The sequence below is a fragment of the Hemitrygon akajei genome, chromosome 4 (genome assembly GCF_048418815.1).
Source record: "Hemitrygon akajei chromosome 4, sHemAka1.3, whole genome shotgun sequence".
Lineage (NCBI taxonomy): Eukaryota > Metazoa > Chordata > Chondrichthyes > Myliobatiformes > Dasyatidae > Hemitrygon > Hemitrygon akajei.
Window position 1 is genome coordinate 156,284,394 of NC_133127.1, and position 19,552 is coordinate 156,303,945.

The following is a 19,552-nucleotide window of genomic DNA, read 5'->3' on the forward strand; positions in this document are numbered from 1 at the left end:
ATGTCAGCGGCATGGGGTACTCCCACCAACTTGCCGAGGATGGGTGGCAAAGGCAGAAACAAGTGAACGTGGCCACAAGCAGCAATCATCTTGAACTGGGCTCAAGCCTATCATAAGCTCAGCTCCAATAATAAAATTGACAACTGCTTTGTGAGTACACATTTTTGTTTTTATGTTGCACTGCAAAACTCCTAATGATTCACGTACATTCTGAGCTTTTGTTTGGGAATAATTAAAATGCTAAACACAAGAGGTTTAGAAACAATCAGAAACTGTTTGGAAAGCTGGGCCTACTGGGCCTGAATACCTCCCTCTGCAACTGGACCATAGACTTCTTGACTGGGAGACCTCAGTCAGTCCAGATCGGGAGCAGCATCTCCAACATCATCACACTGAGCACGGGGGCCCCCCAGGGCTGTGTGCTCAGTCCACTGCTGTTCACTCTGCTGACCCACGACTGTGCTGCAACACACAGCTTGAACCACATCATCAAGTTCGCCGATGACACGACCATGGTGGGTCTCATCAGCAAGAACGATGAGTCAGCTTACAGAGAGGAGGTGCAGTGGCTAACGGACTGGTGCAGAGCCAACAACCTGTCTCTGAATGTGAACAAAACAAAAGAGATGGTTGTTGACTTCAGGAGGGCACGGAGCGACCACTCCCCGCTGAACATCGACGGCTCCTCGGTAGAGATCGTAAAGAGCACCAAGTTTCTTGGTGTTCACCTGATGGAGAATCTCAGGTGGTCCCTCAACACCAGCTCCATAGCAAAGAAAGCCCAACAGTGTCTCTACTTTCTGCGAAGGCTGAGGAAAGTCCATCTCCCACCCCCCATCCTCATCACATTCTACAGGGGTTGTATTGAGAGCATCCTGAGCAGCTGCATTACTGCCTGGTTCGGAAATTGCACCATCTCAGATCGCAAGACCCTGCAGCGGATAGTGAGGTCAGCTGAGAAGATCATCGGGTCTCTCTTCCCTCCATCTCGGACATTTACACTACATGCTGCATCCGCAAAGGAAAAAGCATTATGAAGGACCCCATGCACCCCTCATACAAACTCTTCTCCCTCCTGCCGTCTGGGAAAAGGCTCCGAAGCATTCGGGCTGTCATGTCCAGACCATGTAACAGTTTCTTCCCCCAAGCTATCAGACTCCTCAATACCCAGAGCCTGGACTGACACTTTGTCCTATTGCCCTGTTTATTATTTATTGTAATGCCTACACTGTTTTTGTGCACTTTATGCAGTCCTGTGTAGGTCTGTAGTCTAGTGTAGCTTTCTCTGTGTTGTTCTTTTTTACGTAGTTCAGTCTAGTTTTTGTACTGTGTCATGTAACACCACGGTCCTGAAAAATGTTGTCTCATTTTTACTATGTACTGTACCAGCAGTTATGGTCGAAATGACAATAAAAGTGACTTGACTTGACGAGGTTCTGCAGATGCTGGAAATCCTGAGTAACAATTATAAAATGCCGGAGAAACTCAGAAGGTCAGCAGCATCTATGGAAGGGAATAAGCAGTTGACATTTTGGGCTGATAGACCCTTCATTGCGACTGCATGTGAAACACTGCAGACAATTGGAGGCAGAAAATATGGGACCATCTGTCATTTTTTAAGATTGGGGTATAAATGAGGGATAGTCCCATTAAAAAGCCATGATCTAGACCAGTGTCCACTACTCAAGTTGCTGCTGTTCTGACTTATGGTTTGGGTATGGCAGCGAAGACTGATATCCAGAGACACACAACTAATAGTGTTAACAGGTCAGGGGAGCTATCATGAGCAGCAGGCCAGGTCAAAGATAATGCAGCCCAAAGCACGAGGTGTTGTAGGATTCCGATTGATAAAAACCAAAGAGTCCTGTGGAAACTGGACATAAATCTTGAAATGTATTACGTGAACAATTAATATGGTTATGCAAATCTTTTTAAGCAGTTTTTAAAAACCTTTATCTGAGTTGTAAGAACTGATGACAATTTTATTCATTTAATCTTGCAGTGTAGTTTTAAGGAACATTTAAATTTTCTTTCAGGTACCAATCTTGCCACTTATTTTGAATAGGAAGAACATTAGAATAAGGCGGCTTCCATCTCTACCACACAAATGCCAATCTGGGAAGGATGGTAGATGATCTGCAGGTACCTACACCTTGTTTTGCATGTAAGGCCTCTTCCTTATTGCCTGAGAAATTCCTTCAGTAAAGTCTGCTTTCTTCAGCTAACCTTCACAATGGAGCTGTGTCAGTTGGTATACAGCTGAAGAGAGAGCTCATAACCAATAATAAATTATTTAAGCCTCTTGTCAAATATGCAGTTCAGTGTGGGCCCTAATAATAATAAATTCCATCTTTGTTTCTCTCAATCAGTCAACCTATGTGAAACCTGTACATTTCAGTGTGAGAAAAACTTAATTTTACATGGTGTCATGTAACACCATGGTCCTGAAAAACGTTGTCTCATTTTTACTATGTACTGTACCAGCAGTTATGGTCGAAATGACAATAAAAGTGACTTGACTTGACTTGACTTGAACTCTGGAGGAGTTACAGGCTTCTGTGGTTGAGATGGGAGAGACTGTTGCCTGGGTGCTTCACCAGTCGCTGCTTTATGGGAGAGTGCTAAAGAGAAAGCCATTGTTGAAAAAACACTCACATGAAATCTCAGCTAGAGTTTGCCAGAAGGCATTTGGGAGACTCCAAAGTCAGCTGGAAGAAGGTTCTATGGTCTGGTGAAACCAAAATTGAGCCATCAGACTAAACATTATGTTTGGTGTAAGCCAAACATCACATATCATCAAAAACTCACCATCCCTACTGTGAAGCATGGTGGTAGCTACATCACTCTGAAGGGGTCCCAGGCCTTGGAAAGCTTGTGAAGGTAGAGGGTAAAATGAATGCAGCAAATACAGGGAAATCCTGGAGGAAAATCTGATGTAGTCTGCAAGTAACTGCAACTTGGGAGATTCGTTTTTCAGCAAGACAATGACCCCAAGCATAAAGCTAAAGCTACACAAGAATGGCTTAAAATCAACAAAATTAATGTCTTGGAGTGACCAAGTCAGAGTACAATCCAAAAGAGAATTTGTGGCTAGACACATGATCCCCATGCAATCTGACAATGCTTGAGCAGTTTTGTAAAGAAGAATGGGGAAAAATTGCAGTGTCCAGATGTGCAAAGCTGATAGAGACCTATCCACACAGACCCAAGGCTGATATTGTGCATCTATTAAATATTGACTTGAAGGGGGTGAGTAATCATGCAATCAATTATTTATTATTTTGTGTTTAATAATTGTAATGAATTTAGACAAATTTTTAGAAATTTGTTTTCACTTTGATACGAAAGAGTTTTTTCTGTTGATCAGTGTCAAAAATGCCAAATTAAATGCATTGCGATTCAATGTTGTAAAACAATAAAACATGAAAACTTCTAAGGGCTGTGAATACTTTTTATAGGCACTGTATTTAGCAATCAGAGCAGCAGTTAGTATTACATTAAGTTTCTTTGTCTGTATACTGTGTCACCTAAAGCAAGATTATGAGATACACAGTATGCAGACTCTGCAAATTGTTAGAGAAAAATGGAGCCAAAAGACAACAAGCAGAAATAGCTTGTTCTGATACAGATAAAGAGTGAATTACATAAAGCTGGGAAATTCACTTGAGTCCTGAAGACTGCAATGTACTTAGACTGAAAATGAAGCATTATTCTTCCACTGTGCAGCAGGCTTCACTGCAAGAGTTCAGAAGGTCACAGACAGAGGTCAGAGTGGGAGTGGAATGGTGAATTCAAATGGCAGGCTGCTGGAAGCTCACTCCTGTAAACATTCACACAATCTACATTTGGTTTTTCCATGTAGATAACACAATGTGGGTACCCAATCCAGTACACTAGAGTGGAAGAAGTGCAAATGAATTAGTGCTTCATGTGGAAACACTCACTGTGGCTGGATATTTATTAACAAATTAATAGCAGTTCTTCATTAGTTCAAGTTTGCCATTCAGTCACATACATGTATACCACCAAACGAAACAAAGTTCCTCCAGAGAAAGGTGCACAATGTAGTACATATAACACACACACACACACACACACACACACACACAACACAAAGTAATATTACCATAAATAAATTTTAAAAAATGAAATATATTCTGGAAAGCTGACATTTATGATACTTCTTAAAAAGTAAACATTATCACATTATTGGCACTTGCATGATGATATCTAGGTGGTGGTAGGATGTTCAGTAGTCTTATGGCCTGGTGGACGAAGCCAGTTCCCGTCCTAATGCTACGGTTTGATGGTAGGAGTTGAAGAGATTGTAGGATGGATGGGAGGGTTACCTGACAATGTTAAAAGCCCTGCATATGTAGCACTCCTGATGAGTATCTTGAATGGGTGGAAGAGAGACTGCGGTGATCCTCTCATCAGCAGTCCTCCTAATCCTTTATAGGGTGCTGTGGTCAAATACAATTCCCATAGCAGATTGTAATGCAGCTGGTCAGGTACTCTCAATGGTGCTGCTGTATAAATTGGTTAGAATGGTGGGGGGGGGGGGGGGGGGGAGAACCATTGCTAGCCTTGATCTCCTCAGGAAGTGGAGATGCTGTTGTGCTTTCTTGACTAAGTGAGATCATCCATTATGTGCATTCCCAGAAACTTGGTGCTACTAACCCTCTCCAGAGGGTCGGTGGCGGGGGGAAAGCAGTTTACGTACAGTGAGAAGTGGTCAGCCTACACTTTCCTAAAGTCCATAATGATCCCGTTAGTCTTGTCCATGTTGAGACTCAAGTTGTTGGCCAGCTGCCAGCGGACTGCACACATAGCCCTGGGGGCTGCCAGTGCTCAGCGTGATGTCGCTAGATATGTTGCTACCAACACGGACTGACTGTAGTTTTCCGGTCAAGAAGTCCAAGATCCAGTTACAGAAAGAGATGTTGAAACCCAACAAGGACAGTTTACCCAACTTCTGAAGGATGACTGTATTAAACACCAAGTTGAAGTTGATAAACAGCATTCTGGCGTATGAGGTTTATTATTACATATTACATTTAATGTAGAACAATATATCTTGCTGCTTCAATTTTGCCAAAAAAAAATTGGATACTAAAGAAAGGTTCCAATTAGTGTTCAAAAGCTTGTTTAAAGATTTGCATTTTTTAGGAGGGCTTTAATGCAGTCAACAGATATAAGGGAAGGAGATAAGCGGTTTAAGGAGACAATTCTAGTGATTGGTGCTATCTCAGAAGTCACAAAAGTTAATGATGCACCAAGGTAACAAAGCCAAACCAAATGTCTGAATCAAAGACACTGACCAGATTGGAGTCCAGATACTCCAGTGAGATTGGTCTTCTAAATTTGAGCATAGAGAACCAAGGGTGGTGGTTCTGGACAAGTCAGCTACTTTTAGCCCTTTATCCACATCCCTGGGACAATTACTGCATTCATAGACTAAAATTATTTTACTTGTGCTTGCCTTTCTTAATGTAATGTTAATCCAAATATAACACAAGCATCTGGAAGAATAATTAAAGGTCAGTTAATATTGCACTTAGATCTTTAATTCTGCACCCACAGCACAAGCCAAATCTGCGGCTCAGCACTTTGAAGCTTTGGGGATACCTCCTATTTTGCCAAGTAAAATCAAAACCATTCCTGTTTGATTTACAAACTTATAACTAAAGTTTCTTAAATTCTGAGCTGAGTTTGGATATTAACATAAAACCATTGATTTACAAAAATGTTAACTCTAACAGACATAAATTATTATTACTTGTATATGAATATCATTACCACATACTTGCACATAATATCAACAAAACCTTGTAAGGAAAAAATATGGCATGAGACACAAGCAAAAATCTATATTCTCTTTATTCACAAAAGAAGTCATTGCATCATGTAAAGAAACTCTCAGAATCAAAGTATTCTAGCTATCTTCCATTCCACTTAATCATAGAGTACTAGAAGAGAGAAGCTGGAGTTTTAGCCCGTCTGGTCCATGCTGAACTGTTGTTCTGCCTAGACTGATCGACCCACACCTGAACCATTGCTCTCCATACCACTCCCATCCATATACTTACCCAAACTTCTAACTGTTGAAATCAAACCTGCATCTACCACTTCCACTGACAACTTGTTCCACACTTGACCACCCTCTGTGAAGAAATTTCCCCTCATGTTCTCCTTAAATAGGTCACCTTTCACCCTTATGCCCTAGTTTTCTCGTCTCGCCCAACCTCAGTGAAAAAAGCCTGCTTGCATTTACCCTATTTATACCCCTCAAATTTTGTATTCTTCTATCAAATTTCCCCTAATTTTCCTACACTCCAGATAATAAAGTCCTAACCGTTTCAATATTTTCCTACAAGATCCTTGTAAATTTTCTCTGTACTCTTTCTGTAGGTAGGTGACCAGAACTGCATCTGAATTTGGTCTCACCAACCTCTTAAAGAACCTCAACATAACTTGTGCCTCACACCATACTTTTCCTTACAAGGTCTTGTAGATATATAATACAAAAACTACACTGAACTACATAAACCAACACAAAAACTACACTAGATTACAGACCTTCCCAGGACCCAGTACACAGAACAGTACAGGCAAAATAAACAAGACAATAGGCACAGCAGAGGGCAGTAGGTTGGTAGTCCGATGGCTTGGGGGAAATCTGTTACATAAATAAACAGCTGAATGGCGGCGTCCGGGATTCCTTCCGTTTTTGTACTCCTGCCGAGTATTTCGTTGCCACAGATGTAGTCCAATTTAATGTACATTGGAGAGCAGAACGGACTGGAGGGCCAGCCAGCTAGGGCTTGCTTTTTTCCTGGCACGGACTCCTGCCCGCTTGCCTCGCTTCCGCTTCCTCGCACACCGCTTACGACGTCCCCAACTCCGGCCACCGGCATCAGGCAACTCTGAGGACTGCAGGCCCAATTCCCCCAAGTATATGGTATTGATATTCATATGCAAGTAATAATAGAACTTCAACATAAACTCCTGTACTCAATACTTTGATTTATGAAGGTCAATGTGCTAAAAGCTTTCTTTAGGACCCTCAACCGCATCTCTTCCATTTCATGCACATCTGCTCTTACCCCATCCTCCTGCCATGCTACCAGGGATAGGGTTCCTCTTACCCTCATCTACCACTCCATCAACCTCTGCACATAGTTCTCCAAAATCTCTGCCACCAAACACATCTTCCCCTCCCCCCCACTTTCTGTTTTCCGTAGGGATCGCTTCCTATGCAACTCCCTTGTCCATTCATCCTTCCCCACTGATCTCCCTCCTGGCACTTATCCTTGCAAGTGGAACAAATGCTACACCTGTCCCTACACCACCTCCCTCACTACCATTCAGGGCCCCACACAGTCTTTCCAGGTGAGGTGACACTTCACCTGTGAGTCTGCTGGGGTCATTTACTGTGTTCGGTGCTCCTGGCATGGCCTCTTGTATATCGGTGAGACCCGACGTAGATTGGCAGACCGCTTCACTGAGCATCTACATTCTGTGCACCAAAACAAGTGGGATCTCCCAGTGGCCACCCATTTTAATTCCATTTCCCATTCCGATATGTTCATTCATGGTCTCCTCCACTGTTAGGATAAGGCGACATTTAAGATTGGAGGAACAACACCTTACGTTCTGTTTGGATAGCCTCCAACCTGATGGCATGAACATCGATTTCTCAAACATCCAGTAATGACCCTCCTTCACCATTTCCCATGCCCTTGTTAATTCCTTGCCAGTCTATCGCCTCTCTCCAGTGCTCCTCCACCCCTTTTTCCTTTCTTCCATGGTCTTCTGTCTCTTTCACCAATCAACTTCTTAGCTCTTTGCTTCATCCCTCCCCCTCCAAGTTTCACCTTTCGCCTGGCGTTTCTCTCTACCCTCCCCCACCTTTCAAATCTACTCCTCAGCCTTTTTCCTCCTGTCCTGCTAAACGGTTTTGGCCCGAAACATCAACTATACTTTTTTCCATAGATGTTACCTGACCTGCTGAGTTCCTTCAGCATTTTGTGTGCATTACTCAGTTTCCAGCATCTGTAGATTTTATCTTCAGACCCAATCTATCTGTGACACCACTTTCAAGGAATTATGTATGGACCTGTATTCCCAGATCCTTTTGTTCTACTATACACTGCAGTGACTTACCATTCACTGTGCAAGTCCCATCCTGGTTTTGTCCTACCAATGCTCAACACCTCACATTTATCTGCATTAAATTCCACCTATAATTTTTTAGCCCATTTTTTCAGCCGCTTTTCCTGTAAGCTTTGCTCCCTGTCCACTCCCAACCTTGGTGTCATCTGCAAATTTGCTGACTGATCCAGTCTATCACATTATCATACAGAATGTTATCATGACAAACAACAATGGATCCAGCACAGATCTCTGTGGTACACCACTAACTACGGGCCTCCAATCAGAGAGGCAACCATCTACTACCACTCTCGGGTTTCTCCCACTAAATCAATGTTGAATCCAAATTTCTACTTCATCTTGACTGCCAAGGGATTGAACTTTCTAGACCATCCTTCCATGTAGTACTTTGTCTAAGGGCTTGTTAAAGCCAATGTACTCAATATTCTCTGTTTTCCCTCATTAACATTCCTGGTAGCCTATCTGATAAACTCTACAAGATTGGTTAGACACGACCTACCATGCACAAAACCTTGCTAGCTATCCTTAATTAGGCCATGTCTATCTAAATACTTAGATATCCTGTCCCTTGGAATACCTTCCAATAATTTACCCACTACTGACATCAGGCTCAACAGTTTATAATCTTCTGGCTTATTCTTAGAGTGTGATCAATGGCAAAACATTAGCTATCCTCCACTCCTCTGGCTCTTCACCCATGACTAAGGATGTTTTAAGTACCTCTGCCACGGCCCATGGAATTTCATCACTTGCCTCCTACAATGATCGAGAGGACACCTTATCTGGTCCTGGGGACTTATCCACCCTAATATACCTCAAGACAAGTACCTGATCTTTAGTATTCTGGGTATTTCTCCCCTATTCACCCCTGTTCAACCCTTTGCTACATCTCCTCATTCCAACTCAGGAACCACAAAATATTCAGCCATATTTTAAACATCTGAGACTGAAGAATGTACTAGCTTGCTCCCTCATTTGTTAAAATAAACACGTTTACTCTACACCAGTCTCGGAAGTCTGAAGGTCTGAACAGAAACAATGTTAAGTCCATGGTTCTTATTAATATCAGTCATACACAATCTCAATTGTGGTTACTTTATGTTCCCAAATTTACTTAAAGCCAGGTTTCTGTGGTTAAAATTCAGAATCAATGAGAGGGATTTCCAAGTCAGATTTTACTCATCTTACTGACCATGATTAACAGTTCCAAGTCTTACCATAATTTTTTTCCCTCTTTTTTGGAGTAATGATTTGATGCATCTCTAAGAGTATAATACTTAAACTTAAATAGTTCAAATTCACAAGTAAAATTACAGCTCATGTCAAGATCTCACAACTCTCAATGATTTGTGTGTTTCATAAATCTTTCCTATAGCAATTAATTGAATATGATTACTATCAAAATGTTTTTTTATTTTTGCTAATAAACATAATTTTCAATGGAAATTCATTTAAAGTTCAAAGTATATTTATAATCAAAGCACATATATGTCACCATATATATTGCTGAGATCTGTTTTCCTGCGGACATGTACAGAATATTCAAGAAACACAAGAGAATCAATGAAAAACCGCACCCAAAAGGATGGACAAATGACTAACATACAAAAAACAACAAACTATGCAAATACAAAAGAGAAAAAAAACAATAAATATCGAGAATATGAGATGGAGAGTCTTTGAAAGCGGGAACAGTTCAGTGATGGGGTGCGTGAAGTAATCCTCACTGGTTCAAGGGTCTAATGGTTGAGGGATAAAACTGTTCCTGAACCTGGTGGTGTGGGTCCTGAGGCTCCTGTACCCTTTTCATAATGGCAGCAGCAGTAAGAGCGCATCTCCTGGGTGGTGGGGATCCTTGATGATGGATGTTGCTTTCCTGCGACAGTGTTCTGTGTAGATGTGCTCGATGGTGGGGCCGGCATAACCCATGATGGACTAGGCTGTATTTACGTTGAAATTTACCTGTAATCTCTACGGTGGTATTGTCTAATAATTATTATATTGTTATATATACAACAGTGGACTTCAGTTAATTGGGACACATCAGGACCAGTACATTTTGGGCCAATTAAGCAGCTGCTCCAATTAGCTAAAGTTTCATGGAAATAGTTAAGAATGTATAAAAAAGACAAACTTCCATTTAACTGAGAAACAAATTATATATTTAAATTAAATACAGAACATATTAGAACACTACTAATTAATACTAATATTCTATAAAACTGTGTTAGTTCCTAATAGTTATTAATGGAAGATTTCATCCAATGTACACTGCATTGTTCTTTTGACTGTAAATTGATTGACTCTGTAGTCCTGCCACATCCAATCATGAATGGTGGTGGACAATCAAACAACTCAATGGATGAGCAAGCTCCACAAATATCCCCATCCTCAATGATAGATTAGCCCAGCACACCAGTGCAAAAGATAAGACTGAGGCATTTGCAACAATCTTCAGTCAGAAGTGCCAAGTGGATGATCCAGCTCAGCCTCCTCCAGAAGTCCCCAGCATCCCAGATGTCAGTATGTAACCAATCCAATTGGTATCCACGTGATATCACGAAAAGGCAGAAAGCACTGCATACTGTGAAGGCTATGGGCCCAGACAAAATTCTGGCAATAGCTCTGAAGACTCATGCCCCAGAACTTGCCATGCCACTAGCCAAGCTGTTCCTCTACAACTACAACACCGGCATCTACCCGGAAATGTGGAAAATTGCCCAGCAATCTCAATCATCAGCAAAGTAATGGAAGGGGTCATCAACAGTGCTATCATGCAGCACCTACTTGGCAATAACCTGCTTACAGATGTCCAGTTTGGATTCCATCAAGGCCACTCAGTTCCTGACCTTATCACCTCCTTGGTCCAAACATGGACCAAACAACTAAATACCTGAGGTGAGGTGAGGTGAGAGCGCTAGCCTTTGTCATCAAGGCAGTATTTGACCAAGTATGGCATCAAGGTGCCCTAGTTAAAATGGAGTCAATGGGAATTAGGGGGAAAATCTTCTGCTGGTTGGAATCATACCTGACACAAAGGAAGATGGTTGTGGTGGTTGGAGGTCAACCATCTCATCCTCAGGACATCACTGCAGGAGTTCCTCAGGGAAGTGTTCTAGGACCAACCACCTTCAGCTGCTTCATCAATGACCTTCCTTCCATCGTAAGGTCAGAAGCGGGGATGTTCACAGATGACTGCACAATGTTCTGCACCATTCATGACTCATCAGATAGTGAAGTAGTTCATACCCAAATGCAGCAGGACCTGGACAATATCCAGGCCTGGGCTGACAAGTGGCAAGTAACATTCGAGCCATGCAAGTGTCAGGCAATGACCATCTCCAACAAGAGAGGCTCTAACCATCATCCCTTGATATTCAATGGCATTACCATCACTGAATCCCCTACTATCAACATCCCGGGGGTTACCGTTAACAGGAAACTGAACTGGTTTAGCCATATAAACTCCATGGCTACCAGAGCAGGTCAAAGGCTAGGAATCCTGCGGTGTGTAACTCAACTCCTGATTCCTCAAAGCCTGTCCACCATCTACAGGTCAGGAGTGTAATGGAATACTTGTCACTTGCCTGAATGTGTGCAGCTCCATCAACACTCAAGGAACTTGACACCATCCAGTACAAGGCAGCCCCCTTGATTGGTAGCTCTTCCACAAGCATCCAATCCCTCCACCATTGACGAACAGTTGCAGTAGTGTGTACTATCTACAACAGGCACTGCAACAACACACCAAAGTTCATAAGCAGCACCTTCCAGACTCACGACCACTACCATCTAGAAGGATGAGAACAGCAGATACCTGGGAACACCACAACTTGGAAATCCCCCTCCAAGTCCCTCGCCATCCTGACTTGGAAACATATTGGGTCAAAATCATGATATTCCCTCCCTAACAGCACTGTGGGTGTACCTACAACTCAGCAACTGCAGTGTTTCAAGAAGACAACTCATCAACCACCTTCTCAAGGGCAACTAGGGAAGGGCAATAAATGTTGGCTTAGCTGGCAACGCCCACACTCTGTAAATGAATAAAAAAAAATGAACAAAATCAGTGCAGACACCTAGTGCAGATAATGGACTGTCTTCATACAACGCTTTTGACAATTGCATCCACCAAATCTTCATTTTCATTGTAACATTCAAATTCTTTGTAGTTCCAAACCTGTTGAAGTAGTGAAATCGCATTTCTACTCCTGACCAGTCCTGGCATCTCCAAGCCTGAATGCTTAAAATCATAGTGAGCAAAACAGATCTGATTGTCTTACTGCTTATTTCTTGCTAACTATCAGCGACAAAATACACATTTTTCTGAACACAAACACACACACGACGCTATTTAAAAACTGTTTGCTCCAAGCATGACGTTGTGTCTAACGGTCATAGAAATATGTACAACTGATAGTAGTTAGAAATTGTTTGGCAACAATCTCCAGCCTCAATTAAGTGGCATTGTGCCCCAAATAAACATACACACAGACATATACACACACTTCATATACAGTGGATTCCAGATAATTGGGACACATCAGGACCAGTATATCTTAGGCCAATTAAGCAGCTGCCCCAATTAGCTGAAGTTTCATGAAAATGGTTAAAAATGTATAAAAAAGACAACCTTTCATTGAACAGACAAATAAGTTATACAGAACAAATTAGAACACTACTAATTAATACAGCTTATGTTCTATAAAACGGTGTCAGTTCCTAATAGATTATATGCAAGTTTCATGGAAATAGTTAAAAAGGTACTGTATACAAAAAAGACAAAATAACGTTCAACTGTGACAAATTATGTATTTAAATGAAATAGAGAACAAATTAGAACATTACCAAAACCACTGCAGTATTATAAAAGTGTATTAATTGCTAACAGTTAACGACAGAGGAATTCTTCTAGTGTAGGTTGTCATGTATTTATGATTGACTGTAAATGAACAATATCAGTGTGTGGGTGACCGTGCACCTTCAGGAATATACCAGACATCCCAAGCTAGAAGCTGTGGATGAACCATGAGATTCACAATCAACTGAGGGCTAGATGTTCAAAAGTACTTCACAATGGTGAGAATTAACTCCTGCCTAAAAAAGGACCTGGACCCACTACAATTTGCCAATCACCACTATAGGTCTAAAGCAGATGCAATCTCACTGGCTCTCCAGTCAGTCTTGAATCCACTGGACAAATTCAAAACCTACAACAGGCTGCTATTTGTTGATTACAGGTCAGCATTCAACACCATCATCCCCTTGGTACTTATCAATAAACTTGGACCTCTGCAACTGCATCCTTGACTTCCTCATTGGGAGACCACAGTTACTGTGGATTGGAAGTATCACCTTCTTGCTGAAAATTCAACACTGGTACACCTCAAGGATGTGTGCTGAGCCCACTGCTCTGTCCTCTCGACACTCATGACTGTTTGGCTAGGCCAGCGCAAATGCCATCTATAAGTTCACCGATGACACAGATATTGTTGGCAGAATCTCAGATGGTAACAAGCAGGTATACAGGAGTGAAACAGATCAGGTGTCACCACAATAAACTTATGCTCATCGCTAGTGAGACCAAAGAATTGATTGTGGACTTCAAGTAAGGGAAGTCGTGGGAACACAAACCAGTTCTCTTTGAGGGGTCAGCAGTGGAAAGGATGAACAGTTCAAATTCCTAAGTCAACCTCTCTGAAGATCTATCTTGGGCCCAACATATCAATACAATTATGAAGGCATGCCAGTTGCTATATTTCATTAGGAGTTTGAGGAGACTTGGTATGTCAAAGTCTAGCAAATTTCTACAGATGTACCATGGAGAACATTCCATCTGGTTGCATCAACATCTAGTACGGAAGGGCCACTGCACTGCACAGGATCAGTAAAAGCTGCAGTGGATTGTAAACACAGCTAGCTCAGACAGCACCCTAGGTCAAGACTGCACCTGTGCCTCTCGCACTGTGAAGTGGTGGTCTACTATTTGCACCATTGTGGGATTAAAATTGCTTTTGAAACTTTAATTATAGCTCATTCAGATTTGGAGGAGAAATCTGGTATGGATTAATTAAAATTAGGCAAACTCAGACACTTATCAAAATCTTTGTCCAAATATCCAGAAGAACAATAAAAAAAAAATCACATAGCACTGTGACACTGTACACATAATGGTTAGGGAGATAATAGGTTTCATTAAAAATCAACATGGCAGACTGTGTGAAACCAAAAGAGTGCAACTGTATAGTTTGCTCACAGTGGTTTCTCAGTGAAGTAGTGAATAAAGCATTTGGCACACCGGCCTTCATTGGCCAAGGTGATGAGTATAGGAGCTTGGAAGCTAAGCTCAGTTATAATTCTTTAAAAGAGCATCTTAAATAGGTATTTAAAGCTTAGAAAAATAGAGGGCTATACACTAGGGAAATTCTAGGCAGTTTCTAGAGTAGGTTACATGGTCGGCACAACATTTTGGACTGAAGGGCCTGTAATGTGCTGTAGATTTCAACATGCTATGTTCTACGTATACATTGGTAAAGTCTCATTTGGAATGTTGTGCACAGTTTTGGACACCCTGTTATAAGAAAGATTTTATTAAAATAGAAAGAGTACAGAAAAGATTTACTAAGTTGTTGCGTAGACTTGGGAGCCTGTGTTACAAGGAGAGATTACATAAACTAGGATTTTTATTCCTCTGAATGTAGAAGACAGGGGGTTGCCCTGATAGAGGTATACAAAATCACTCAAGGCAGAGTCATAGTCTTTTTCTCAGGGACACAGTGCTAAAAACAAGTGGGTATAGGTTTAAGATTTAAAAGGGACATCAGGGACAGTTTTTTCATGCAAAGCATGGTGTATATCTGGAAAGAGCTTCTAGAAATAGTGGCTGAGGCAGGCACATTAGCAACATATAAAAGCAAGCTAAGTAGATAGACGTTTAGAGAACTATGGGCCAAACACTGGCAGATGGGACTAATCCTCTTGGCAGCACCGCCAACATGGGCGAGTTGGGCCAATGGGGCTGCTTCCATGCTGTAAGACGATTCTACAATGATTACTTCACTAGAGGTTGTTTCACCTAAGCAGCTTTAGGGGCCCGCAGCTGTTCTCAATAAAAGTAATCAAATGAAAAAGAAGTTATTTAATCAATTCAGATCTTCATAGGCATCTAATAAATTGTTAATTTTTAACACTGGCTTCATTAATGATTTTATTTATAAAGCTTTGTACACAACAGGACACAATTTTGGTTAAAAGGCAAAATGAACAAATGTTAACATCAGATAAATTACAGTTTAACTCAACTTACTTGTTAGAATACCCAGCAAGAATAAGTATTCTGTGTATGATATTAGACCTAGAGGAAAACAAAAAAAGACAGCAATTGTTAATTTCTCTTTTATGGTCCTTTCATTAATTACTTGGTAACATATTGCAGTAGTTTTTGAAAACAGTAAATTAATGCAATAAAGTCAACCAAGATTTCTAGATAAATACCTTTTGACATTACAGCAAATTAGCGTTGAATCATTTAATTGCAGGACAGCATGGATTTCTAAACTAGCTGCATTTTACCGATTAACATTTGACACATTTGTATGACTGGAAATGCATCTTTTTTTCCAAAAAATATGTAAGCTTTCTACTTTTAGATAGAAATTGAGGGTATATCCATTGCTGGATATGAAGAAGACCACCAAGTTATAATGCCCTTAGAAAGGTCTTCAATCATGAATCACAGAGGTGTTACTATACCTTATCAAAACAGTATGGATGAGACATGGCTCAAAACCATTAAATTAATTTAATTTCTGAAGTGATATTTGGCAGTCTCCCTTCATTCAAAAATACCCTCCTATAACATTTTTTACACATAATTTCCAGCCTGGAGGTGGGCACAATCAATGTTTCATCTACCTCTACCCAAGCTACTGTGATTTGACTTCCAATAAATAAGAGCACAATGGCTGACTTGCTTTACATCCTTTCCCCTCAAGTCACCTCAGTTCTCGATCTCTGGAGAACAATGTAAGATTGGGCGTGGAAAATCAACACAATGGAAAATTATGCTGTATACGATAAAATTATAATAGTAAAAATAAAATCAAAAGCATAAGTTTGTGAATGAAGGAAATCTCCCAATATTGGGAACTGAACTACTTTTTATTCTGAATATTTTATTATTGTACAACATATGCCTGGGATTTCTTCAACTGATAGAATTTTTAATGTTGATTTCTATTACATAGATATATTAGATGAGGATTCAGCTTGCAAGTAAGTACAGGGCTATAAAATTACCACTTAATTACACAAAACGTAAAAACCTTAGCATTAACTTTTTGTGTATTTTTAACATTTGCTCTGTATCGTCCATTAATTCTGAAATTTGCCTTAAACATCAGATTCTTTGTTATAAAATAGCTGATCTAGCATTACTGACCAGTCTTAGAGGATTGTAATGTTTAAATTCTCTCCACATATTCTCATTCTTCAGGAATGAATTTCAACCCGTAAAATGTGAGGAATTAGAGATTTATGAGTATCTTGCTCCACCGTTTTTCTTCAAACTGCCTGTGCATTAATGGAAGGGGAAAGGCTCATTTTATCTCACACATTTGGATGAGGAGCAGCCTGATTAAAGGACTGCCTTGTCAAAAGATAAATGACAAGTCCAATTAACAATTTGTAAAAACCATATAAAAGCACAAAAACTCTGGAATAAAAGCAATATGGTGGGAGAATGGACTTTTCAGGTAAAAGTACAAAAGCAGGTTATGTTTTATGTTACAAATGGGGAGGATACAAAAGCCAACGTGAATGTTGGTGACAGGATGGAGACCTGTCTGGTACTGACACAATCCTTTCAGCACAGTCTAGTTAATATCTGATTGAAGGGAGTTTGGGAAAGAGAAAAATCATAATAAATCGCTAGAAATCTAAAACTATAGAGAGTGCTGAAAATACCTAGCAAATCAGACAGTGCATGACAGAGAGAAAAGGTAAGCTTCTGTTTCCAATGATATTACAATGAAACTGGCCAGTTCTGACAATAACAGTAAAGACTGGTTATCTGAAATTGCTGAATTTAACCTTGAATCTTTAGGGCTGAAAGTACTTTGCTGACATCTGAATTCGGCCTGCTTTGTTAGAACATTGAAGTAGACCAAATAAAGATGTCAGCATGTGAATGGGATTGGGATGGAGAATTAAACTGACAGGGTTCAGGGAGTTGCTCACCCTTATAGACTGAAGGAAGTTGTTTCAAAGGTTCCTTGAGATTTGTTTATTTACAGGCAGTTGCAAAGCAAAGAACCCAAAAGTACCCAATTACAAAAATAAGACCAACCCCCCTCCCACACCCCCAGTGCCCACAGAGAAAGACAAAGAAAAAAAAAACACAAAACAAATCATATAAACAATAGAAGGAAGCAACAACATCATTCTGAACCAAATTGAGTCCTTAGATCCAAATCCCTGGAGCAGCCCGGAGTAGGCCCAAAGACTCGGTATTCAGTTCATCATATTAGTGGGGTATATCGCTGCAAGTATATTCAGAAGATTATAAAAGTGGATTTGTGTTTTCCCACAGTAGAGGAGACTACATTGTGAGCACTAGATACAATACACTAGAAATATAAATTAGTTGTAGGTTCACCTAGAAAGATGATTGTGGACCTTGGACAGTTAAGCAGGGATGGTATAAAAGGGCAAATGGTCTATCATGTTCTGTATAACAGGGTGAAGTTACATAAAACTACCTTTAATTGTAAGACAAGAAATACTCTCTTGTAGCAATATTATACCTAAAGTGCGGTATTGCTTCATGCACTTTCCTCTCCATTCTGTTAAATTTTTTAGGGTGTTATTTATTTTCCAATGATTAGCACTTATGGGATGTCTAGGGAGGGGTAGCATCTCTTGTGAAATGGCTTGTTGTGTCCATTTTGGGGGAGCTCACTCATCTTTGGGCCCCACTGGACACTCACCCACGTGCGCTTTCAAGTAGCTGTTTGCCCGCAACGGAGGCCGCACCCTGGTACACCCCTCCAACAGTTGGGCTAAATCAGGTGAGGATAGCCGGTGGGTCTCATAACCTGGTGTGATAGGGACCGAGTATGTGAAGTCAGGTCCAGTGGACAGGGTGGATGAGTTCAACAGTGAGATCCAGTGGTTAAGGAGGTTGGTTCTGCAACACTTCATGAAGAGCGAAGGGTATGACAAGGCACAGAAGCCATGATCATCTACTGTAACCAAGGAGAACTTCAATTTGTGATGACGACTCTTACCACTGGACCTAGACTTCCGAGGTCGAGAGAGTGGAACTGCCCCATGCAATGGCTTTTCCACTTTAAAAACTCTCCTGCATGGGTGCCCTGTCATTGTTGATACAATGTAAAACCAACCAATGAACTACTGCCCTTACCAACTGTATTTATGACACACAAGATTGTTTAGGCAAGTTGACATATTTATCGATATTGTACAGATTCCAATGCAAGTACCAACCAAAGTCCTTCTTTCACCTGCCTGAAGGGATCAACAGCTCAAATCTGAAGCCAGTGAGTTGAATAGGTGTGTTCTAAGTATTCACTATGTCCCTAAATGAATAGGTATACTACCTTAAATTGTTTTAAGAGATCTTTTCATGCTACTTTTGGGAAGGTATAGCTAAGGGGTGCCCAGATACAGTGGACTCATTCAGCTGTGATAGGCATTTTTGCACTCATTCAGTGGAAAGAGCTTGATCCCTCATTTCTTTTAATAATCGCCTCTTTCACATCTTATAAGCTATAATTGGGGAATAGCTCTTGTACCTTTATTGTTGGGATTGTTTAAAGTCTTGCACTGGGATGGATGTACAGTTTAATGCAGTGTTGAAGCATATTAGGACTACAGGCTGTAACTGGCCTGTAATTAGTGTAAGTGGTAACATCAAATTGCAACTCAGAAATTGTAGGTACTCTGCATTCTGAACAATGCTTAATTCATCCTTGTTCAGTTGATACATTTGTTGGTGAACTTTAAGGCTCTGATACAGAAATTGATGATCTATCACAGCTTAACATCAACAGAAGTGGCACAGTGGAACATCAAGTAGAACTGCTGCCTCACATATCCTGGTCATTGGTGTGAAGTTCGTATGTTCTTCCCGTGACAGTGTTCTGGTTTCCACCCACATCCCAGACTCATGTAGGTTGGTAGATTAACGGTCCACAATAAGTTACCCCTAGCATGTGAGTGAGTGATAAGAATCTGGGAAGAGTTAGTGCACAATTGGAGATAATAAAATGGGCTTGGTTTGAGATCACTGATAAATGAATGTGTCAAGTCTGCACAAAGTTGGTGGTGGGGGGGGGGGGGGGGGAGGAGTTTGCCT

At 40.9% G+C, this 19,552-nt stretch overlaps 1 protein-coding gene across 1 annotated transcript in view; it reads right to left on the reverse strand.

Moving 5' to 3' along the window:
• micu2 (mitochondrial calcium uptake 2) overlaps positions 1-19,552 on the reverse strand; it is a 386,621-nt gene that overhangs the window by 117,950 nt on the left and 249,119 nt on the right. The window contains exon 6 of the mRNA XM_073043710.1: positions 15,482-15,529. Within this exon, the coding sequence (XP_072899811.1) occupies positions 15,482-15,529 (48 nt within the window). The remainder of the gene's footprint in view (positions 1-15,481; positions 15,530-19,552) is intronic.